The sequence below is a fragment of the Nycticebus coucang genome, chromosome 4, assembly GCF_027406575.1.
Source record: "Nycticebus coucang isolate mNycCou1 chromosome 4, mNycCou1.pri, whole genome shotgun sequence".
NCBI classification, from domain to species: Eukaryota; Metazoa; Chordata; class Mammalia; order Primates; family Lorisidae; genus Nycticebus; species Nycticebus coucang.
In genome coordinates this window covers 143,708,515-143,730,704 of record NC_069783.1, presented here as the reverse complement: position 1 = coordinate 143,730,704, position 22,190 = coordinate 143,708,515, and the positions used below count along the sequence as shown (strand labels likewise).

The 22,190-nt window shown below is 48.2% G+C and overlaps 1 protein-coding gene across 23 annotated transcripts in view; it reads left to right on the top strand.

The window, feature by feature from the left end:
• Positions 1–22,190, top strand: part of LOC128584216 (small G protein signaling modulator 1) — an 81,134-nt gene that overhangs the window by 5,599 nt on the left and 53,345 nt on the right. For 22 of the 23 annotated variants that reach the window (XR_008379658.1, XR_008379659.1, XR_008379657.1 and 19 more), the window contains 2 exons: positions 16,584–16,659; positions 19,885–20,047. Coding sequence is in view for 19 of the 23 variants with exons in the window: in XM_053589251.1 (XP_053445226.1) it covers positions 16,584–16,659; positions 19,885–20,047 (239 nt within the window). In the remaining 4 variants the exon portion in view is untranslated. Of the gene's footprint in view, positions 1–16,583; positions 16,660–19,884; positions 20,048–22,190 lie in introns of those variants that run through there. The other variant, XM_053589263.1, reaches the window with a different exon arrangement.

The window sequence follows — 22,190 nt, the reverse complement described above, 5'->3', positions numbered from 1 at the left end:
TGGGGGGGCGCTGCCGGCACGTAGTGGGAAGAGGCCCATGATGCTCCTTACGTTCTTGGAATGCACAAGACATCGCGCACTGCACCCTGAGAATGCGTCTGTTTCTTCTAAAATGAGCTGAGGCCATAGGACAGAAATTGAACTAGGTAATAGCATTCCTAATTCTGTCTGTTATGAATGATTAACTCTGTGCCAGGCACTGTGCACAGTGCTTCCTAAGCACTGTCTCCTCCACTCCTCACCATCAGCCCAAGAGGGCAGTCATCATCCCCTTTCCTGGACAGATGAGGAACTGGAGGTGCAGAGAGGTCACATGGCTCACTTTAAGGTCACACAGTTAGTCCACCAGAAGCCAGGATTCCACCTTCACCCTGCTGGCATCTGAGGGTAGCCTCATGCCTCTGGCTTACAGAGGGTACGGCAGTAGGGAGAATATGAACTTCAAACAAGCCCCTGGAAACACAGCTTGGGGTAAAGTCTGTGTAGGGGGAGGAGATGAGACAGGAAATGTCCATTTGTCCCAGTTTGTGCAGGGCTCTGTGTGTCAGGCTGCAGCATTTGGACTTGCCTCAGCAGATAGTGGGGGGCTATAGAGGATTTATGAGCAAGGGAGGGTTTGGGTTAGAGCTGTGCCGAAGAAATAGAGACACCAGGTAATGAGGCAAGAGAGGAAGTTTCTGTCTTGTTCTTTGCTGACCTTTCAATTCTTGGATTGGAAATCACAGGACCCTCTACTCCCACACTCCCCTCTGTGCCACCATGTGGAGTAAAGGCTCCAAAAATGCATGTGCCTGTAATCGCTACTATTTGAGGAATTGAAGGAGAAGGGTCACCTGAGCCCAGGAGTTTGAGGCTGCAGTGCACCATGATTGGACCTGTGACCAGTCACTGCATTCTAGCCTGGGCAACATGGCAAGACCATGTCTGGGGGAAAAAAAGAAAGAAAAACGCATGAGGTTGAATGAGTGCACGAGTGCCAGGTGCCTTTTGGGGGGCTCTCTAATGCTTGCAGGATGGACTCAGATCAGCTTGTGTCACATCTGTGAGCTTAAGAGGGCGGAAATTCTGTTAATGAATAATGCAGCCATATTCACATGATGTGCTTTGATGTATTTTCAGGTCTCTGGCAACCTGGCTTCTGGGAGCTTTTGGTAGCGATGGGTGTCTGTAGCAGGCGTGGGCGCCCTGGTTCGATGTGGCGAGGGTAGCTGGAGGGACTCTAGCTCTCTTGCTTGATCTCTTGTACTGTCTGGCTGAGTCTCCCCCAGTGACCTCATGAGGTGTCCCAGGAGCTGGTGGTAGCATTTGTTGCTGGTTGGGGTAGGAAAGTGCATTTTTGTTACCCCAGGTGCCCACAGTTGCTGACTGCAGAACCCAGGGTGGGAAGTGAGGAGACCTGAGTCCTGATTATGATTCTTCCCCTAACAATCTGTGTGGCTTCCGAAGCAGGTTCATCCTCCTAGCCTCATTTTTCTACTTTCTAAGTGGATGAGGTCAGACAGCTCCAGAATTCTAAGAATGTCAACTCATCTAATTTGGCCAGCATCACTTTCTGAGAGCCAAGTCTTCCACATTTTGTCTCCTGTGAATTTGCCAATTCAGTATTTAAACCTTATTAGAACTCTGTAGCTGATAAGGCTTTATGGGAACCTTCAGTCCATTCGGGGAAAGCCAGGGCTTAACTAAAGACTTCCAAATAGGATAAATTTAATAAAAAACAAACAACAACAACAACAAAAAAAACCCCAGCATATACTGAACCTTTCGTATAAGTGACCTTATTTATATTCACACCCTGTGAAGTGAGGAAAGCCCCTTCTCAAGGAAGTCAAGGCACAGAGATGACAAGTAACTTGTCCAATAGTCCAGCCTGGGAGGCTGGCTCCAGATTCCTGTTCTTTATGACTCTGGTGCTAAAGCCAATATCACACACATGGTGATGAGCTCTGCTTAAGGTCATGGAGTGGGGAAGACGTTCCAGGTTTGGAACCAGGTGGCCCTGCATTTGAATTGTGGCCCTGCCACTTAGTAGCTGGGTGAACCTCTATGACGTGAGTCTACTCACGTGTCACACACAGAGGGCATTCATGCAGCAGTGCTGCTGGGCTGGCACTGTCAGGCAGTCAGCAGCATTTATGGAAGGGTCAGGCACAGGGCTTGGCTCACCTGTAGGGGGCAAGATGGACTCAGTCACAGAAGAACACTTTGCTGCCCTTTCCAGTCACATCTGAACTTGGCAGATGCTCTCAGCATGAGATATTCCTCTCCCTGAATGAGCCCTGGGCTGAGGGGTGCTACAGCCCCCAGAGTAGAACTGCGGAATGAATGGGAAGAGGTGTTTCTTGAGGTCCAAAGGGACAAGCTCTTGTGTGGCAGTCAGTGAGCTGAGTCTTGGCTGGCTGTATTGCCATCCTGGGGTGGGCAGCCGAGTTTTCCTTCTGGGTCTGGTTGCTCATAAGCTCAATAGAGATAATCTCTGAGCCTAGGAGATCAGAGTCCCTAGTGAGTCTCCTGTCCCTGCTGCTTAATTGCTATGCTCCCCAGGCGAGGGGGCTAAGAGTGCTAAACTCAGATGTGAGAGGTGGGCATGTATTTTTTTCTTTTTTATAGAGACAGAGTCTCACGGTACCGCCCTCGGGTAGAGTGCCGTGGCGTCACACGGCTCACAGCAACCTCTAACTCTTGGGCTTACGCGATTCTCTTGCCTCAGCCTCCCGAGCAGCTGGGACTACAGGTGCCCACCACAACACCCGGCTATTTTTCTGTTGCAGTTTGGCCGGGGCTGGGTCCGAACCTGCCACCTCCGGCATATGGGGCCAGCGCCCTACTCACTGAGCCACAGGCGCCGCCCTGTATTTTTTTCTTTTAGTGATATATATTACGAGAAGGGATGGGAGATGATTGCACAACTTGGCAGGAACTCAGATGGTAGGTGTTTATCAGGAGCACGACAGTTCCTTTTTCAGGAATGTCCCATTTAAAAATCAGATAACTGGGGCAGTGCCTGTGGCTCAAAGGGGTAGGGCGCCAGCCCCATATGCCGGAGGTGGCGGGTTCAAACCCAGCCCCGGCCAAAAACTGCAAAAAATAAAAATAAATAAAATAAATAAAAATCAGATAGCTGGCCAGTTGTGGTTGCTTATACCTGTAATCCTAGCACTCTGTGAGGCCAGGATGGGAGGACTGTTTGAGGCCAGGAGTTTGAGACCAACATGAACAACATAGAGAGGGTCTCTCTCTCTATTGACAGGGGTCCTCAAACTTTTTAAACAGGAGGTCAGTTCACTGTCCCTCAGACCGTTGGAGGGCCGGTCTATAGTTTAAAAACAAAAACTGAACAAATCCTATGCACACTGCCCATATCTTATTTTGAAGTAAAAAAACGAAATGGGAACAAATACAATCACACTGTCGCATGTGGCCTGCGGGCCATAGTTTGAGGACCCCTGCTAGAAAAATTAAGTCGGGTGTGCTGGTATGTGCCTGTAGTCCCAGCTACTTGAAAGGCTGAGGCAGGAGGATCACTTGAGCCCAGGTGTTGGAGGTTGCAGTGAACTGTGATGACATCACTGCTCCCATGCTTAGGCAATAGAGTGAGATCCTATCTCAAAAAAAAAAAAAAAAAAGTAATAAAATAAAAATCAGATAACTGAAGCCCCAAGAGTTAAGAAACTGGTGATACTTGGGACATTCAATTAATTACTGTATTATTATTGTTTAGTAAATTATGCTTAATTAGTAAATTAAAATTATAACAACTGCCATTTACCAAACATTGCTGTAAGTGCTTTGCTTTATCTCATTTTATCTACAAATCATTCTTTAGGAGAGCCAGCACAAGTAGCAACTTCTCTTTAATACCAAGGAAATTAAAGCTCAGACAGGTTAAGAAACTGAATCAAGGTCACACAGCTGAGAAGCAGTAGAGCAAGGCGTTTTCATCAACTCCATGCCATGTCAAGTTAGATAAACCCTAATTAAACTAGCCAGGGTGATGGGGCAGTGCCTGTGTCACATGCTTCTTTTGCACCAATCACAGTGGGGCAGATGGCCCTGATTGGACAAGCCTGCAGGGATGAGGGTGGACTCAGCCTTCTGAGAGTAAGGAAAGGGCACCAGTGGAGAGTCAAGGTGAAATGACCAGACAGGGAGATTGAAACCAGGCAGACAAACCACAAATGTCCACATCAGAGGAGTAAGGCGCCAGCATTTGGAGCTCAGCCTCTGACAGTGGAGTCGTCCCCTCCTGGGCTCTGCTTGTGTCCCTCATGCTGTGTGCCAGGTGTCTGCTGGATCAAGGACTTCTCTTCTAGGGATAAGCAAACCCTGAAATTGTACAAGTACTTTGTGCTTCCCATGTGGAGAGAAGATTAAGCTTTCATCAGTACCTGAAAAGGGTTCCACAACACAGATACCCAAACAGGGTTCAGGATCACCCTGTGTCTTCCTCAGTACATAACAAAGTACTAAGACTGGGAGGCTTTTGTGTAAACAACAGAAATATATTTCTCATAGTTCTGGTGGCTAAAGTCTGAGATCAGGGTGCCAAAGCATAATCAGATTGTCTTCCAGTTGCCAGGGTGCTGACTTCTCATCATATCCTCACATGGTGGAAAGGGAGTAAGAGAGGTCATTGGGTGCCTTGTATAAGGGCAATCATTCCATTCAAGAGGGCTCGGCCCTCATGACTTAATTACTGCCCAAAGGCCCACCTCCTAATACCATCACTTTGGAGGTTAGAATTTCAACACATGACTCTTGGGAGAGACACAAACATTCACTCTCTAACACCCTGCAAGATGATGTGATACAAAAATGAATACATTGTACTTTCTGTCCTTGATATGCTCAGAAACGAACTAGTGCCTCCTAATTTCTAACCCAGTGAGCTTTTAACAAAAATGGTAACACCTGATAATAATTAGCATTTCTTGGGCACCTACTACATTCCAGACCCACTCTGTCTAATATGTTAGCTACTAGTCACAAGAGATTATTTACATTTCAATTAAATGGGATTCAAAATGCAATTTCTCATTTTAAAATTGGAACTAAATGATCAACACTCAGGCATTAAAATTAAATTCCGTGGAAATTCAGTGGAAATCAAGCAGGTGGGAGGAGGAGTGGAGGTAAATTCACACCTAACAGGTGTAGTGCTTACTAGCTGCAGGATGGACACACTTATAACTTAAACTGTACAGAAGTAATGCATATAACCAAAACTTTATACTCCCATAATATTCTGAAATAAAAACATAATTAAAATAAAATAAAATAAAAATACAATTCAATTCAATTTCTCCATCACATTAGCCACATTTCAATTGTTTTGTAGCTATAAGTGGCTAGTGACACTATGTGGGACAGGACAGGTACAGAAAATTCCAGAAAGTTCTGCCATGTCCTAGACATTATGTTATGTGCTTTATATGCATTAATTTATTTCATGTCAGAAAAAAGTAACACCTTGGTAGAGGAAGTCATACATATTGTCCCGATTTATAGATAATTACCATAAATTAAGCACATCGGGATGTAGTGACTTGCCCAAGGCCACACAGCTGGCAAGAGGTGGAGACAGAATTTGAACAGTATTTGAAGTTACCTTTAGACAATATTGGGCTGCTTTGCCTTCTAAGGTCAGGGGAAAGTGGATTATTCCCTTTTCTTGTTTACCAGTGTGTTTTAAGCAACCTCCTGGGAATTTCGTTTCTTATTTTTCCACAGCTGCCCAGACGCCTCCTTCCATCCCACGTTTGGGCAGTCTTCCAGAGGGTCTGTGTGCATCCTCCTCTCCTGTGAGGCCTGTGGGTCTGTGAAGATGGGGCATGTTGCCATGGGAGTCCAGCTCCACACGGTGGACAGAGCACCCAGGAGAGAGCTGGCTGGTCTCCAGGGTGTGGGCTGGGGATATGCAACATGCTGGTTGATTTCTCTGGGAATAGGAAGAGGCGGGGTGGGGAGGTGCGTTCTTCCCAGCTGCACCCTCTCCAGTGGGCGTTTGCCTGGGCATTTTAGCCTGAAGCACTTTCATGCCCAGATGCCCCCAGGTGAATGCTCCAAAATCACACATTGAGGGGACCTTCTCATCAGGGGATGTCTGAGGAACGTTGGGTAGTGAGGGGAGGCCTGTTTGTAGAACACTGCTCCTTCTGGGTGGTGGCAGGTTGACTGGTCCTCAGACTGTCAGGGAACAATGCATGGCACCTCTTTATAGCATGCCAGTAAACCATTAACAGGAGCCAGGCTAGCAGCAGCTGAGTTAGAGGCATTTGCTTTTCCTAGAAACCCCAGAACCTTTTACGGTAGGTTAAGTGGGGAGGAACTGGAAGAAGGATTTCCTAACACTCTAAAGATCCACTGGCCACCACTTTATAATTTTCCCTCCCTTTCTCCTCCCCACTCATGCCCATCACAGGGGCTGTAGAACACCCTCCTGGGCGCTGCTTTCATTATCTGTGCCATGTGGAAGTGATGAGAAGAATAGAAGGGTATTGGCAAGAGGGTGGGACATGTCTGTCCTGGAGCTACAGGTGAGGAGTCCAAAAAAGGGAGCTTTGATCTTCCCACCAGCATTTGCTGGGCTCCTGGCCTTTGGTGGATGCTGAGAGGGCAGCAGTGAGTACGGGTGAGATCTCCACCTGCTTGGAGCTGACCCTCTAGCAGTCCCTAATCTTTTTGGCACCAGGGACTGGTTTCATGGAAGACAGTTTTTCCATAGACCAGGAGCAGGGGCATTGATTCTCGTAAAGAGTGTGCACAACCTAGATCCCTCCCATGTGCAGTTTACAGTAGGATTCCTGCTCCTGTGAGAATCTAATGCCACTGCTGTTGTGACAGGAGATGGAGCTCAGGTAGTGTGTGGCTATGCAAGTGATGGGGAGCGGCTATCAATACAGATGAAGCTTCACTTGCTTACTCACCTGTTGCTCACCTGCTGTGCAGCCTGGTTCCTAACAGGCAACAGACTGGTACCAGTCTGCAGCCCAGGCTTTAAGGACCACAGATACAGAGCAAAAGGGAGGTGGTGATGGGCGGCTCCTGTGGCTCAAAGGAGGAGGGCTCTGGCCCCATATGCTGGAGGTGGCGGGTTCAAACCCAGCCCCAGCTAAAACTGCAAAAGAAAAACCAAAAGGGAAGTGGTGAACAAGCAAACAGATGAAGAAGTATGATTAATACAGAAATGGATGAGAGCACAGCACTGGCGGCGGCAGGGAGAGGCTAGGGAAGGCAGCAGTTTATCTGGGCAGTCAGGGTGGGCCTCTCTGAGGTGGTGGCACTTGAGATGAAAAGGAGCAGCTGTGCAGAGAGAGCTGGGCATAGTAAGAACAAGGGAACTGAGGAAAAGAGGAGCATGAGACATTGGAGGAAAGGCAGGGAGCTGGGAACGAGGAAGAAAGACATGGAAGACAGATCAGAGACAAATGGGGCCCCTGTGACTTGCTGTTCCCTGATTGTCCCCCCGGTGGAGGTAGGGAGGAAGGTTTCGAGATAACACCACCAGACACCTTGTGAAGACGCCATAGTCCATTGCAGGTCACTGTGGGCCGAGGGTATGGAGAAGGAGGTGTTTAGTCTGTTTGCTGGAAGGTCGGGATCCCTGCCAACATCCTCCTTTATTTCTTGTTTTGGTGGACTTCACTTTTTATGCTAGGTTTAGGTTTACAGCAAAATGGAGCAGAACGTGCAGAGATTTCCCATCTATCCTTTGCCCCTGCACACACACAGCCTTCCCCCACCATCAGCATCCCCCACGAGACTGGTACTTTTGCCACAGTTGACAGTCTACATTGACACATCATTATCACCCCAAGTCCACAGGTTATATTAGGGTCCACGCTTGGTGTTGTGCATTCTGCGGGCTTGGACCTATATATAATGACATGGGTCCACAGTTGCATTGTCTCACCAAGTGTTTTCATGTCCTAAAACTCCTGTGCTCCACCTATTCATCCCTCCTCCCTCCCTCCACCTCCTCTCCTGGCAACCAATGATCTTTTTTCCTTTTCCAGTCTTTTTGCCTTTCCACCATTATAGGTGGAATCATATGGTGATCAGCTTTTTTTAGATTGGCTTTTTTTCACAAGAAGTAGGCATTTAAGGTTGGATATTTCTTTTTGTTAGCACAATTCTCCTTTGGGAACAGACAGGCATAGGTGCCAGGAGATGCCTGGGATGCAGGGGGAGGTGAACTGTGAAAAATGGTGGCTAAGGTCAGAGGTCCGGGAGCAGGTGTGTTGGCCAACCTGCTGCTAGGGTCCCCAGTGCAAACTGGGGCTGTGGAGCAGGAGATCTTGCTTCAAATCCTGGCCACCTTACAAATCTGATGGCTTTTGCCTCTCTCGGGTCTGCTCCCTCAGTGGGAAAAATGGGGATCATAAGAGCAACACCTGTGTGCTTGCGAATCTTTGGGCCTGTGTGTAAAGCACCTGCTGTATGCCAGGCTTAGTGCAGGGCAGATAATCCTGGGTTTTAGTCTCACCCTGCTGTTCCCAAGCCTTGTGCTCTTGGACAAGTCATTTCACCTGACAGAGACTCGGTGTCCTCATCTGTAAAACAGAAGGGCTAACGCTACCCACCTCACTGAATTACTATGACGATTAGGTGAGATCAAGCCCCTAAGCACAGGGCCACACATAGTGCATACTTTTTAAATGAATGTTGGCTGTTATTATTTAAAGCAAATGTCTAAAGCACTCACTGTGGGGTAGCTATTGTGTTAAGTGTTTTAAGTATATTATTTTATACCTGTGAGGCAGATAACTAATATCACCCATTTCACTGACGAGAGGGAAAGCTGAGACTCAGAGAAGGGACATGATTTGCCCAAGGTCATGCATGCAAGAGCTGGCTGGGAATTCTGGAAGTCTGATCCCAGACCCTAATGCTCATGGACCTGCAGCAGGTGTTACTATAGGGATGTGAAAGAGGGGGAATCATGTCAACTAGGGGTGGGAGGCTCAGGAGGGAATCGGAAGAGGGGCATGTCACCTGGTCCTAGGGGACTGGGAGATTTTTCTAGGGCTGGAGATAGACAGGAATGCAGGGAACAGCACAAGCAAGGGCCAGGAGGTGGGAATCACGTGGACATAGAAGGACCGACATGTGGGACCAGAGCTCAGGGTTCTGGGAGGAACCAGGAGTCAGCAGGAAAGGAAGATTGGGTCACACCATGGAAACAGTCACAGCTTGCATGGTGGCACCACCCCTTCCTACCATCCCTCCCCCCACCCCAAGTCTGTTGTGCTTTGGAGCTTCCCAAAATACTGTTCCCCCCTCCCAACTCTTACTTCACCCATAATAAATTAAAGCATTTAAAGCTTTGGGGCACTTTAGAGCTTTTCCCTGTCCCATTGCCCTTATATCTGGCCTGTCCCTTGGGCTCCAGGTGGCTACGCAGGGTAAGAGGTAGGGGGGACTTTCCCCTCTGCTTTAGAGTCAGAGAAACTGAGACTCAGAGTTCATTTCTACTCCTTCTTCAGATTTTGAGCCATCACCTCCTTGAGGAGGCCCTCCCTGACCTTTCTCCTTACCCCATCAGGTCTAGTTTCTTTCTTATTTGTTCTCACAGAACCCAGTTCTATGCTGCAAAGAATGGGTCTCATGTCGGAATTATTTACCCGTTGGTGTGATTCACTTTATGTCTTGCTGTCTCACTGGACTGTAACCTCCATGAAGACAGAGACTGTGTCTGCTTTGCTCCCCTGTGCCTGACACCAGGAGTGCACAGGCACTCCTGTGAATGGACAGCAGTTTTGGTGACAACATTCTGGGAAGGAAGTGTTCACAGAATATTGGAAGGACACTTGTCCAAGCTTGGGGGAGGGGCAGTTCAGGAAAGCTTCCAGGAGGAGGTAACGCTTTGGCTGAAGCTTGAAGCCTGAAGCCTGAGTTGCAGTAAGCCAGCTGGAGCACGCAATGGAGGGGCATCTGGTAGACACCCCACATGAGCAAAGGCACAGAGGTGAGCACACGGGGCCACCTTTGGGGACTTGGGTCTGAAGGTCAGCGGTCCAGGTAAGGCTGGAGACATAGGGTTCCTAAGGTGAGTGCATCTTGTCCTGAGAGTCCCAAGTACCTGCAAGGGAGGCAGAGCGACACAGGCTGCCTTCCACTCACCTCCTTAATCCAGTGGTTGTCAAGGGGCCTTTGAGTCACCCTTCTCTTCTCCCTGCCTTCCCCACATGCTGAGAGTTATTTTTAAAGCTACCCCGCAGAGCCCTCCAGCATTTTGACTTAACCATTCTCTCCACTACCTGTTGCTTACATACGTTAAGAGTCAGGGTCCCTGGGGACTCACTACACCTCTGTCACCCTCCCTGCCAAGAGGCGACCACCTGAGTGGGGCCCCAGGTAGCAACTGGAGCCACTCTGAGTCACAACTGAGGTGGTGGGCCTCGGAGGAGCAGGGGACAGCTTGGGTGATTTTTATTTAGGCCTACTGTTTGCCACCCAGGCACTGCACTGGGTGGTTTAAACCAGGGTTCCCTGTGTGTCTTTATGTCCACCTTGAGCTGTGTTGGTTTTGTTTTTACATTTTTAAAGAGTTGTAAAAACAAAAGACTTGGAAATAGCTGTGCCAAGTTTCACAAGTAGACATTTAGCAAATAAAAAATACCTTGCCAGATTTAGCGAATAAAAATTCAGGATACTTCATGACATGTGCACTTCAGAGAAATAAGCAGTAACCCACTCAATACTCCATGAGATACTCAGGACGTACTTATACTAAAAAATTATTTCTTGTTTATCTGAAATTTAGATTCAACAAGGGATCCTCGAATATTATCAGGCAGTCCTACCCCACGCCCTGAAATACTTGCTGTTTGATGCTCTTACAGTGGAAGGTGGCGGACCCCAGTCTTAAACAATTATCTGTGTGACCAGGAGACACAGGGTCTCAGAGTACCGGAAGGGATGGGAGGTTCTGAACCCGGGTTCTCAGGGTACCGAGCATGGTAAGCAGTAGCTGATGGTATTTGTGTTATTGATACACAGTGATCACCAACACATGTTGAGCACCTCTTGTGTGCCCAGACGCTGTCCTAGGGGCTCAGGGTCTTCATGGGAGGGATGGATGCTAAGCAGATAAGCCCACAGATGAGTGGAGGTCAAGCTGTGATAAATTCTAAGGAAAGTACAAAGCAAGTGCAGATGGCAGGCAGAGATTCTATTTTAGACAAGGCGATCAGGAAGCCCCTCCGATGGTGAGACTAAGCCACCCCCACTTTCCCAACAAAGGGGTTGGAGACATGGCTACCTGGCAGCTACAACTTCCCCAGCACTCACGTTGTGCCTGCCCGTTCTAGCTCTGTGTATGTTTTGCTCATGGGATCCCCAAGCAGCAGCCTTGTGGGATAATGTGGGTGCTGTCCCCACTCACAGATGAGGAAACTGAGGCAGGAGGTTACCTATTGAATGGCATGGAGTCTGGCCTAGGCGTAGTGGCTCTTCCAGGTTCACATCCTCACTTCACTGTAGTGCCCCCATTAAGGTGGCCCCAGCTGCGTGCTAGAGCCTGTGTGAGTCGCTCTGCCTATATTTTCCATAATCCTTATGACAGCCCCCCCCCCACACACACACACATACACACACAAACACAGGGGCACATAGGTCCTGTCCCAGGCTGGGAGGAGTAAACCCAGCACAGTGTGGGAGGCAGGGAGAGCCAGGGGTTAATTTGGAACTTGGTGGCGTCCAAGATGGGCAACAGGAGGGTACCTGGGTGTGGGGAGGTGGCAGGTTAGAGGAAGAGAAAGTCAGGGCAGGCTTCAGAACCTCCCGTCCCTTCCGGTTTCCCAGATTGGCCTATCTTTCCTTGCCTGGAACTGGCACCCACCAGCCCTGACACCTTCCTGAGATTAATCCTCCTTTTATGCTGTTTAAATATTTGCAAGTGGAGAGAGAGAGAGAGAAGGAAGGGCGGGGCTGGTTTCTGAATGGCTGCAGAGTGAGGCTAGGGGAGGTGAAGCAGGTGCTCTGTGGAAGGGCAGGACTAGGCCACAGCCCCAGGGGCCAGCTAGGCCCTGATTGGTGACTGTCAGTGGGTGGGAAGCTCAGGGAAGGTGGACCCGAGCTCCTCAGCAGTGGCCCTGCACCTGAGTTCAGGAGCACCTGCTGTAGGTCTGGCAGTGAGATGGATAGTCAGTGTCCTCTGAAGAGTCACTGTCATTTGCACAATCTATGCCGTGTGCCAGGTCCTGTCTCCAGGATTTTGAGTAAACCTTACATACACATGGTGTTGGAAACCTGTCCAACATCATGCAGCTAGTGAGTAGCCAGGGATTCGAGCCTGGGTAGATGACTCTGCATTCTGGACTCTTAGCCTCTCTCAATGGCTTCCTGACAGCCTGTCCTTAGTGCAAATACACTGGTTCCAAAAGGAGTGAGCTCCCCATCCTCGGAGGAATGCAAGCAGATGTTGAAGGATGTTGAAGAATAGATTCTGCAAAGGAATAAAAGCTTCTTGACCCTTGAGGGCCCCCTCTTCTAAAAGAGGGTGTGGTTGGCAGAGTCTTGTCCTGGCATCGCAGATCTCCTGACTCTCAGTTCAGTGTTTCTTTTGATCCCAAGGTTGGGAAAGCCAAGGAGTTCCTTCCACTGGCTTCCCAACACCTTGGGTTCTCAGATTACCCAGTGCTGGGCCGGGCTGGGAGCATCACTGTAGGTCAGACTGTCAGACAGGTCTAGTTTCAGATCCCAGCTGTTCCCTTTCATGAGTGTGTGACCCTGGGGAAAGTGCATAAATTCTCTGAGTCTCAGTTTAAACATCTTTTTTTTTTTTCCCCCTGTGAGCCTAAGCCTCACTCTTGTGACCCTGGGTAAAGTGCCATGGTGTCATCATAGCTCACAAAAACCTTTGACTCTTGAGTTTGAACGATTCTCCTGCTTCAACCTCCTGAGTAGCTGGGACTACAGGCACCCGCCATGATGCCAGGCTAATTTTTCTATTTTTAATAGAGATGTGGTCTTGCTCTTGCTTAGGCTGGTCTTGACTTCTGAGCTCAAGCAATCCACCTGCCTCGGCTCCCAGAGTGCTAGGACTACAGGTGTGAGCCACCACACCCGGCCAATTTAAACATCTTTAAGATGTGGATCATAATGCTCTCATGAGGATTAAATAAGGTATTCTTTACAGAGAGCACATGGAAGCAACTTGGTAAACATCCTCTATTACTTCAAGCTGGGGGATGACAAAAGCTTTGGGTTTGAAGTGGCCTCCAGCTTCTGCTATAAGCCAAGGTATTTGTTAGAACCAGGACCCTGGTTGTGACTCCCAGCCACCTCTTCATGACCCTAGACAAGTCATAACTATGTATACACATACATACATACATATATATCTATCTTTGTGCTTCTGTTTACCCATCTGTGAAATAGAATCATCTGGGAACTCACCTCATCAGGGTTGTCATGCTCACACACAGTTCCTGCAACATGGTGCTCAAAAAGTGAGTAGTGCGCTTCTCCTCCGTTCCAGCCCTGCCTCCCTTTCACACCTCACATCACATTTAATCTTTACCACAACCCAAAGGTACATGGTTTCACTTTAGAGAAGCACAGACAGAGATGCCAGCAAGGGCATGGATTGGTTGAGCTGGGATGTGAATGCAGGTCTGTGTGGCTCTGACGTAGCCACAACCACTGCCTCTGTGCTTCCCAAACCAGGTGTGATTCCTGGGCCAAAGCTTAGAAAATCACACAGGGTTTGAATGAGCCAGGATGCCACATGGCTCCACTCCCCCGCCCCCACATCACCACAGAGGCCCTGGGGTCTGTCAGCCTCCAAGTGGAGGGATTTGGGCCCTTCCTTCCAGGCCTGCCTGGCCCTCTTCCCCGGCTTACAGGTCTGGTCTGTCCCTCGGGCTGGCAAGGGTGGGCAGCATCCTCTTCCTTCCTGCTTCCAGACAGTGTCCTCTTTTGCAGAGCTTTCAGAGGGAATCTTCCACCCCCTGTTGCTAATCACCAGGCTTTTTAATTTCCTCTCCTGGTCTCAGGCTGTCAGGCTGTTATTAATTTCTGGGGCGACATCCCAGCTGGTAGCTGGGAGCCAGCAGCGGTGGGAAGGGGTCCTCTCTTGCTAGAGCCCTCCTGCAGGCTGAGGACTATTATACCCACCCTTGGTATTGCATCCCCATCTCCACATCCACCCCCACCCGATCCATTGCCAAGGTAAGAGGTTTGCAGCTCCTGCCTGCAGCCAACCTCTTGGCTGTGTCCTTGGGAGAAGCGCTTAACCTCTCTTAGTTTCAAGATCCACAGCTATAAACAGCCAGCCTTCTCTGCTCTGCGGAATTTGGACTTGTATACAATCAGAGTGCCAATAGGAAACAGATGGTTCCTCCAAACTGACTACATTAAGGCGAATTTAAGAAAAGGGTAGTTGACTAAGGGGAGAGGGAAGAATGCTGGGAGCTCCCAGGGAAGGATGGAGCACCCCAGGGATATCATCAGGGGATCCAGGAACCTTTGCCTCCTCTGGGCCTGAAAGGGGTGGGAGGGAGAGGTTAGGGAAAGGAGGCTGGGTGTGGGAGGCTCCCAGACAAGAGCTGGGGCTGCTAAGTCCCTTATTTCCTCAGGGACCCTTGAGTCACTCTTGTTCCATGTCCTGCCCCCTCCCCCTTCCCATGCACCCTCCACTTCCCTTCAACCTGCCTGTAACCCTTTCCCCCTGCTCACCACCAGGCAAAACTCCTTCTTTCTTGTATCCCCATCAGACTGCCCTTGGTGAGCGTGTTTTCCCTGCAAGGTTAACTTTGTTGCTTCTTCACTTGATTTTACATGAATAAACATGCCTGATGCACAGGGAACTGCAGTGCACAGACCAGATGTGACCGGATCCAGGCCCAGGAAGCAGGAGTGTCTTCGTTATCATTAGGAAAATGCTGATTATTGAGCACACACCAGGCACTGTGGCTGTTTTATCTGTATTGCTTCCTTTTAAATCTTTCCATAAAAAGTGGACATTCACTTAATAGTTATTGAGCACCTGCTTTGTGCTATGCACTCTGCTGGGTCTTCAGAATGGAGTACCAAGTGGCATATACAAAATTCCTGGTCTCATAGCCCACTAAATGGGAGAGTCAGAGAATAAAGTAAGTAAGCAAAACAGAGAAAGTGGTAGAGGCAGGAAGGAATTTGGAGAGAAATAAAGCTGAAAGGGGACATGTTGAGTATTGGGTGGGGGAGGTGTGCACTCTTAAAATGATGAGGGAAGTTGGCATTTGGTAGTGTTAACATTTTAGTAATATTAAGTCTTCTAATCCATGAAGATGGAATGCTTTTCCATTTTTTGTGTGCTTTTAAAAATTTCTTTCAGCAATGTTTTATAGTATTCAGTGTACAAGTCTTCTTTTAGCTTCTTTGCTTAAGTTTATTCCTAGGTATTTTATTCTTTTTGATACTATTATGAAATGGATTTAAAAGAAAATTTCCTTTTGGATTATTTCTTATTAGTGTATAGAAACACAACTTATTTGAGGGTGTTCATTTTGTATCCTGCAACTCTTCTGAGTTTGCTTATCGGTTCTATCAGTTTTTCCATAGAAGGTTTAATTTTCTACATAAAATTCATGTGAATGTTGAACAGAGATCATTTTACTTCTTCCTTTCAGACTTACATGCCTTCTATTCTTTTACTTGGCTAATTGCTATGGCTAGGACTCCAGTATGATGTTAAACAGAAGAGGTGAAAACAGGCCTCTTTGTCTTATTCCAGAACTTAAAGGGAAAAGCTTTCAGTCTTTCACCACTGAGTCTGATTTTAGATGTGGACTTTCCATATATGGCCTTTATCATGTTGAGGTAGTTTCCTTCTAGTCCAGGGACCGGTTTCATGGAAGACAATATTTCTACAGACCAGGGTGGGTGGGGGATGGTTTTGAGATGATTCAAGTGCACTACATTTATTGTGCACTTTATTTCTATTATTATTACATCATAATAAATTATATATATGAAATAATTATACAATTCACCATAATGCAGAATCAGTGGAGCCCTGAACTTGTTTTCCTGCATTTAGACAGTCTCAACACAACCAGCACCACCACCTCACCCCGCCTCAGATCATCAGGCACTAGATTTTCATAAGGATGTGCAGCCCAGATCCCTCGTGTGCAGTTCGCTGTGGTGTTTGCACTCCCAATAGAATCTAATGCTGCTGATGATCCGAGAGGAGGAGGAGCTCAGGGGGGTGATGCCAGTGATGGGGAGCGGCTGTAAACACAGATGAAGCTCCACTCAGTTGCCCACTACCACCTCCTGCTGTGTGGCCCAGTTCCTCACGGACCACAGACTGGTACCTGTACTGGTCCTTTGCCAAGGGGTTGGGGACCACACCTCTAAAGGAAGTGTAATAGGGGTCAGATTGCAGACGGGGCTGCCTTGGATAGTGTATCAGGGAAGGAGATATTTTGTGTGATGCCTGAGAGAGGCAGTAGCCAGCTGTGCAAAGAGCCTGAACAAATAATTAAGTAAAATGGTGGAAAGGCTAACAGGAAGTGATCCAGCCCTTGCAGGGGGTCTGTACCCTGATCACACTGGGTCTTTCCCCATCACCCTCTGCCTCTGCCTTCCAGGTGAAGCAGATCATGGAGGAAGCTGTCACACGCAAATTTGTCCATGAAGACAGCAGCCACATCATCTCCTTCTGTGGTGAGTCTGTGGCCCTCCCGTGGCCTGGAACTGTGGCTTCTTTCTCTGAGGGCTGCCTTGGGGAAGTAGCATCTTTGAGCCATGGTTCTCACGTCATTTTTTGCTTAGTGACTCTGAAGTTATTTTTGAATTCCAAAGAGACTCCATTGGAGAATTTTGAAATACAGAAAAGTCTAGGGGGGGTAGGGGGGCAGCAATTAAAAATGACTTCTGCCTCCCCTGAAAAGGTTGTTGTGGTTAAGGCTAGAGGGATTGATTAACTTCCCTTCCCTGAGGGCCCAGTTCACACTGACTCTTGCCCCAAGAAACAAGTGGCTTTGCATCTGAGGAGGGGACTCCCTGTGCTTTCCTCTCTCTGCTCCTGGCTATTGCTAGGTAAAGGGACAGGGTGGATGGAGACTTTTTGAACAATGGAATTAAGAGCCCTTGGCATACCTGCAGGATCACGCCCAGCTGTCCCAGCAAAGGAGGCAGGCCTGGGGCGCAAAGTGTGTCTCAGACTTGTCTCCTTGGGCCACTGAGCCCACACATTTCCAGAAATAACCCAACTGCCGGGTTCTTACTTGACAATGGCTAGAGACATGTTTTGCATGTCAGTGAAGTCAAGATTTAGCTCATAATCACTGTGTACATGTCAGTGGGAGTGTTTGTCTTTCTCCCTGAAAACTTTTCTATTTAATAATTAGAGTGAAGGACGTGCTCTAATTCCCCTCCTGCGAGCTTGGTTCTATGGAGAGGCCTGAGATAGGACACTTGGCCAGCCTGCCAACTGTCATCCAGATAGCTGGGGCACCACCCCATAGGGTCCCCAACATGCTGAGAACACTCTATGACCTGAGAGGACACTGATCTCAATTCACTACCTTTTCAGCCAGACAGACGTGGGTTTGTATCCCATCTTTGCCATTTCTTTGTTGGCTGACCTTGGGCAAGATGATATTTTTAAGTGTGACATGTTTATATATATGTGTGTGTCTATATGTTTATACACACATACACATATGCATGCATATATATGTCTATGCATTTATATTCTCAGTTTTCTGTTTTCTCTGGGGCATTTTTATTTGCAGATAAAATCATATGCATATCCATGTCAGGACTTGGTAACATACCTACCAATTAAAGACTTAAAGGAGTAGACAATTATTTTTTTAATTATAATAAATCTCCAACTTTGTGCAAAGTTTTTGGGTGGGAGACATTTGATAGCACCAAACGAGGCCTAATGAATCTCCTTCGGTTTCCCTTTATTCATTGTTCATTGTGAGCCGTTATCAGAGACAATGTCTACAGAGCCTGAACCAACAATGAACATATTTCAGTATACACAAATGAAAAGTACTGAGATTACAAATTAAAATTAAGTGATTTAAGAAATCCTCACCTGGAATATTTTAAATCCATGGGCACATTAGGCAATATTTAGACATTTATTCAAAACCAAGTAATTACCGGCTCGTAGCACAGTGGTTACGGCACCAGCCATATACACCAAGGGTGGCGTGTTCGAACCTGGCCCGGGCCAGCTAAACAACTGCAACAAAAAAAATAGCCAGGCATTGTGGCGGGTGCCTGTAGTCCCAGCTGCGTGAGAGGATGAGGCAACAGAATCGCTAAAGCCCAAGAATTTGAGGGTTCTGTGAGCTGTGACACCAGGGCACTCTACGGAGGGTGACATAGTGAGACTCTGTCTCAAAAAAAACCCCAAAAAAACAAGTAATTGCTCACTCAGAAATAAAGACAAATGATGAAACCAAAACTCTCGGTATTGCTCTGACCCTGGAGAGTGCTGGTTTACTCTGTAGAGCTCTTTACTTCATGGGTTTTGTCACAAGAATTAGGGAAGGTAAATTTTAACAGTTATCTGACACCTAGCAGGTGCCCAGCAAGGAGTAGCTGTTATTATATACATGTGCTCTTTCAATAAACATTGATTGTGCACCTGTTGTATCCCAGTGTGAGCTCCTAATCTGCTGTGTAAGACAAGAGGTAAGAGGATGAAGAGAGCTGCTGAAATTACCAGGAGAAAGACAAGCACATCAAATGGCCGTTTTCCCAGAAGAGATGACTGAGGCCCAGAGAGGGCAAGTGATTTGTCCGAGGTCACACAGCACGTTAGTGGTAGGACCCTGGCTACAACCCAGGTATCCTGCTTTGGGTTCACTCTTGAGGTGAACTTGGCAGGGCCTCCAGGGGAAGATAGAAGTGAGAAGATTACTATTAAATCCTCCTTTCAGAGATCCTTGTGGAGGCATCGTTGTTATGCATACCATAGACTGAGACCTGGCTTTGAAGCCTGGCTTACTGACTGGGTGGCCCTGAGCAATTCATTTTACCTCTTTGAGCCTCAGTGTCCACATCTGAAAAATGAGATTAGTTTTCCTTTTCTTCCTCAGCCATGGAAGAGATTGAATGAGATTCATAAATGTTGTTACTGTAATCACAATATAAATGATGATGATGATGATGTGATTCCTTATTACAGATAAAGCTCAAAAGTCATATAGTCCATACTTCCCCTCTCTTTGGTGAGAATAAAGGCTAACATTCTTAAAGCACTCACTCTGGGCCACATACTTTCCATGCAGTGTCCCTCCCACCCCCATCCTAAGAGCAGTCTTGTGAGGTTAATGTTCATACTATCCCCGTGTTACAGATGAGGAAGAGTCAGAGAAGAGAAGGTGACTGCCTGCAGTCACACAGTTGGGCAGAGGCAGAGATGGGCTGACCTCGGGCCATGACTGTGGGTATACCACAAAGCTCTCCGGCCCACTTTTTTTTTTTATTGTAGAGACAGAGTTTCACTTTATTGCCCTCGGCAGAGTGCCGCGGTGTATCACACAGCTCACAGCAACCTCCAAGCTTTTGGGCTTATGCGATTCTCCTGCCTCAGCCTCCCGAGCAGCTGGGACTACAGGCGCCCACCACAACGCCCAGCTATATTTTTGTTGCAGTTTGGCCGGGGCTGGGTTTGAACCCGCCACCCTCGGTATATGGGGCCGGCGCCCTGCTCACTGAGCCACAGGCGCCACCCTCTCCGGCCCACTTTTAAGGATACAGAAGGCAGGGTGGAATATACCTTTTTCCTTATGACCACTGTCCTGAATTTTGTGATTCTGGGGATCCTGGCTCTCCAAGTGGTCTCTGTCTGATGCTCCAGGCCCTGCTGGGCATCAGGGAGCATGGGCAGGGTGGGGCCTGCTGACCACCATGTCCTTGCAGCGGCTGTGGAGGCCTGCGTCCTGCATGGGCTTCGGCGGCGGGCGGCTGGCTTCCTGCGCAGCAACAAGATCGCGGCTCTCTTCATGAAAGTGGGCAAGAGCTTCCCACCAGCTGAGGAGCTGAGCCACAAGGTCCAGGACCTGGAGCAGCTTATCGAGAACACGTGAGTGTGGGGTGTGTGCTACAGACTGGGCAGCTCCCCAGAAGATAGTCAAGATCCTCTTCCCCTACCCTCAGTACTTCCTGCCCTCTCCTTGCTGCCCTTCAAACCTGCCAGACTGTTTCCCAACTTTAGGCCTTTGTATGTGCTGCACCCCCCCCCCACCTGCCCGAGGTTTTCCATGGCTGATTCCTGGTCATCATCCAAATATTCCCCTGTCTCAGTAAATTCCAATCCTCATCCTCACTCCATCTTCTCTCCCTATTTTCTTCCCAATTGTCATGCCATCTGTAATTAGCAATTCATTCGTTTCCTGTTTACTTGATTGTCTGCTTACTCACTTAACTCTGAACTCTGTAAGAACAGGGAACTACATCTGTGTTTCTCCATTATGTCCCCAGCGTCTGGAATAGTGTCTGGCACCTGGTAAATGGCCGACAACAATTGTTGAGTGAGTAAGTGCCTACGAGGAGCTGATCCCTGTTCTAAATGCAAGAGGACCAGAGTGTGATGCAATCAGTATGATCCTTGCCTATATGTGCAGGGGCAGGGGCCGGGGCCTCTGGTCAAAACTCATATTGCTAGGTATATTGTCACACATTTGAATACACTGATTTGAAATGTAAAAAACCTTTGAGCCAGGTGCAGTGACTCATGCCTATAAATGCCAGCACTTTAGAAGGCCAAGGCAGGAGGATCTCTTGAGGCCAGGAGCTGGAGACCAGCCTGGACAACATAGTGAGACCCCATCTCTACAAAAATGAAAATATGAGCTGGGCATGTTGGTGAGCACTTATAGTCCTAGCTACTCAGGAGGCTGAGGCACAAGAATGGCTTGAACCTAGGAGTTCAAGGCTATAGTGAGCTATGATCTGAGCCACTGCACTCTAGCCTAGGCAGCAAAGCGAGACTCTGTCTCAAATCCTACCCTCAGAAACAAAAACCGAAATTTGTATTGAAGCAACCGTCAAAAGGCAGAGGTGGCTTCCCTTACTTCTCAGAGTGACTGGTTGTATGTGTTTGGAGGAGGCTCATAGCCTGAGTGTGTGTATGTGAGCACCTTCCACAGAGCCACCCCTTGGAGTCCTGACTGCACAGCCAAAAGCCCAGCCTGGAGCCCTGTCAGGGCTGACAAAGAGGTTTCAAGTCCTGTTGGTGCTGGTGGCTGCCCAAAGGTCTCTGCTATGAAAGATTCTGAAGCTGTGATTGGGTGTCTTTGGGAAAAGTACAGTGAATGAATCAATTGGTCATGTTTGTCATGGGCTGATTGGCCATATTTATCACAGGCAAGGGCAGGGCAAAAGACCGGCATGCCGCGCCATCTCTGCTGTGGGCATTCACTCCCCTCCATCGGATTAAACAGGCCTCTCCTTGCCTTTCAGGCCCTGCCTGCCCAGGGCCTCTGGCCAGAACTGGACGATGGGCAGAGCTCAGGGCTTGGCTCTGCCAGCTCCCATTTGGAAGGACTTCACAGCCACCTGGTCTCCTGGTGCCTTCCAGTCCATCTGCTAAATTCCCAGGCATTTGCAGATAACTTTTTAAAGGGATGGATTTCCATAGGTCTTCCAAGATATTGGGAGTGACTTCCTAATGGAGGAATTAGAGATGACTGTAGCAAGTAGTACAGGAAACCATTAATTCATTTATGCCATCACTCACTTATGATCGTATTTGCTGAACCTATATGCCAGTCACTGTGCTAGACCCTGGAGATAGAGACATGAAAAGGGCCCAGGCTTGCCATATGGTAGACTTGAGGCAAGGTGTAGCTTCTAGATTCTTGGGAACGAGGCAGAGTGAAGACCTGACTACTTGGAAGTACTGCAACCCAGGGATCCTGGGGGCCCACGCTCTGTGGGAGTTGGTGTTGGGAGGTGGATAGGTTGACTTCTCGGTGGGGCACCTTGCCTCAATCCTGGGGTATCCAGGGGAGCAGCTCAGAGACGGACAATCCCTGGGGGTTCGTCAAAAACTGAAGATGAAAAGAACCCAGAGGCACCCAACAGGCTGAAATAGGCCTCTGCCTTTGAGAGTGAACAGATGAGAGGGATTACACTCTTTGAATATGTAGTTAGGTTAGGAAACCTGGCTTACTTCCCCTGCAGGAATAGAACTAGATCCTGCCTTCCCCTTTATTTAAACACAC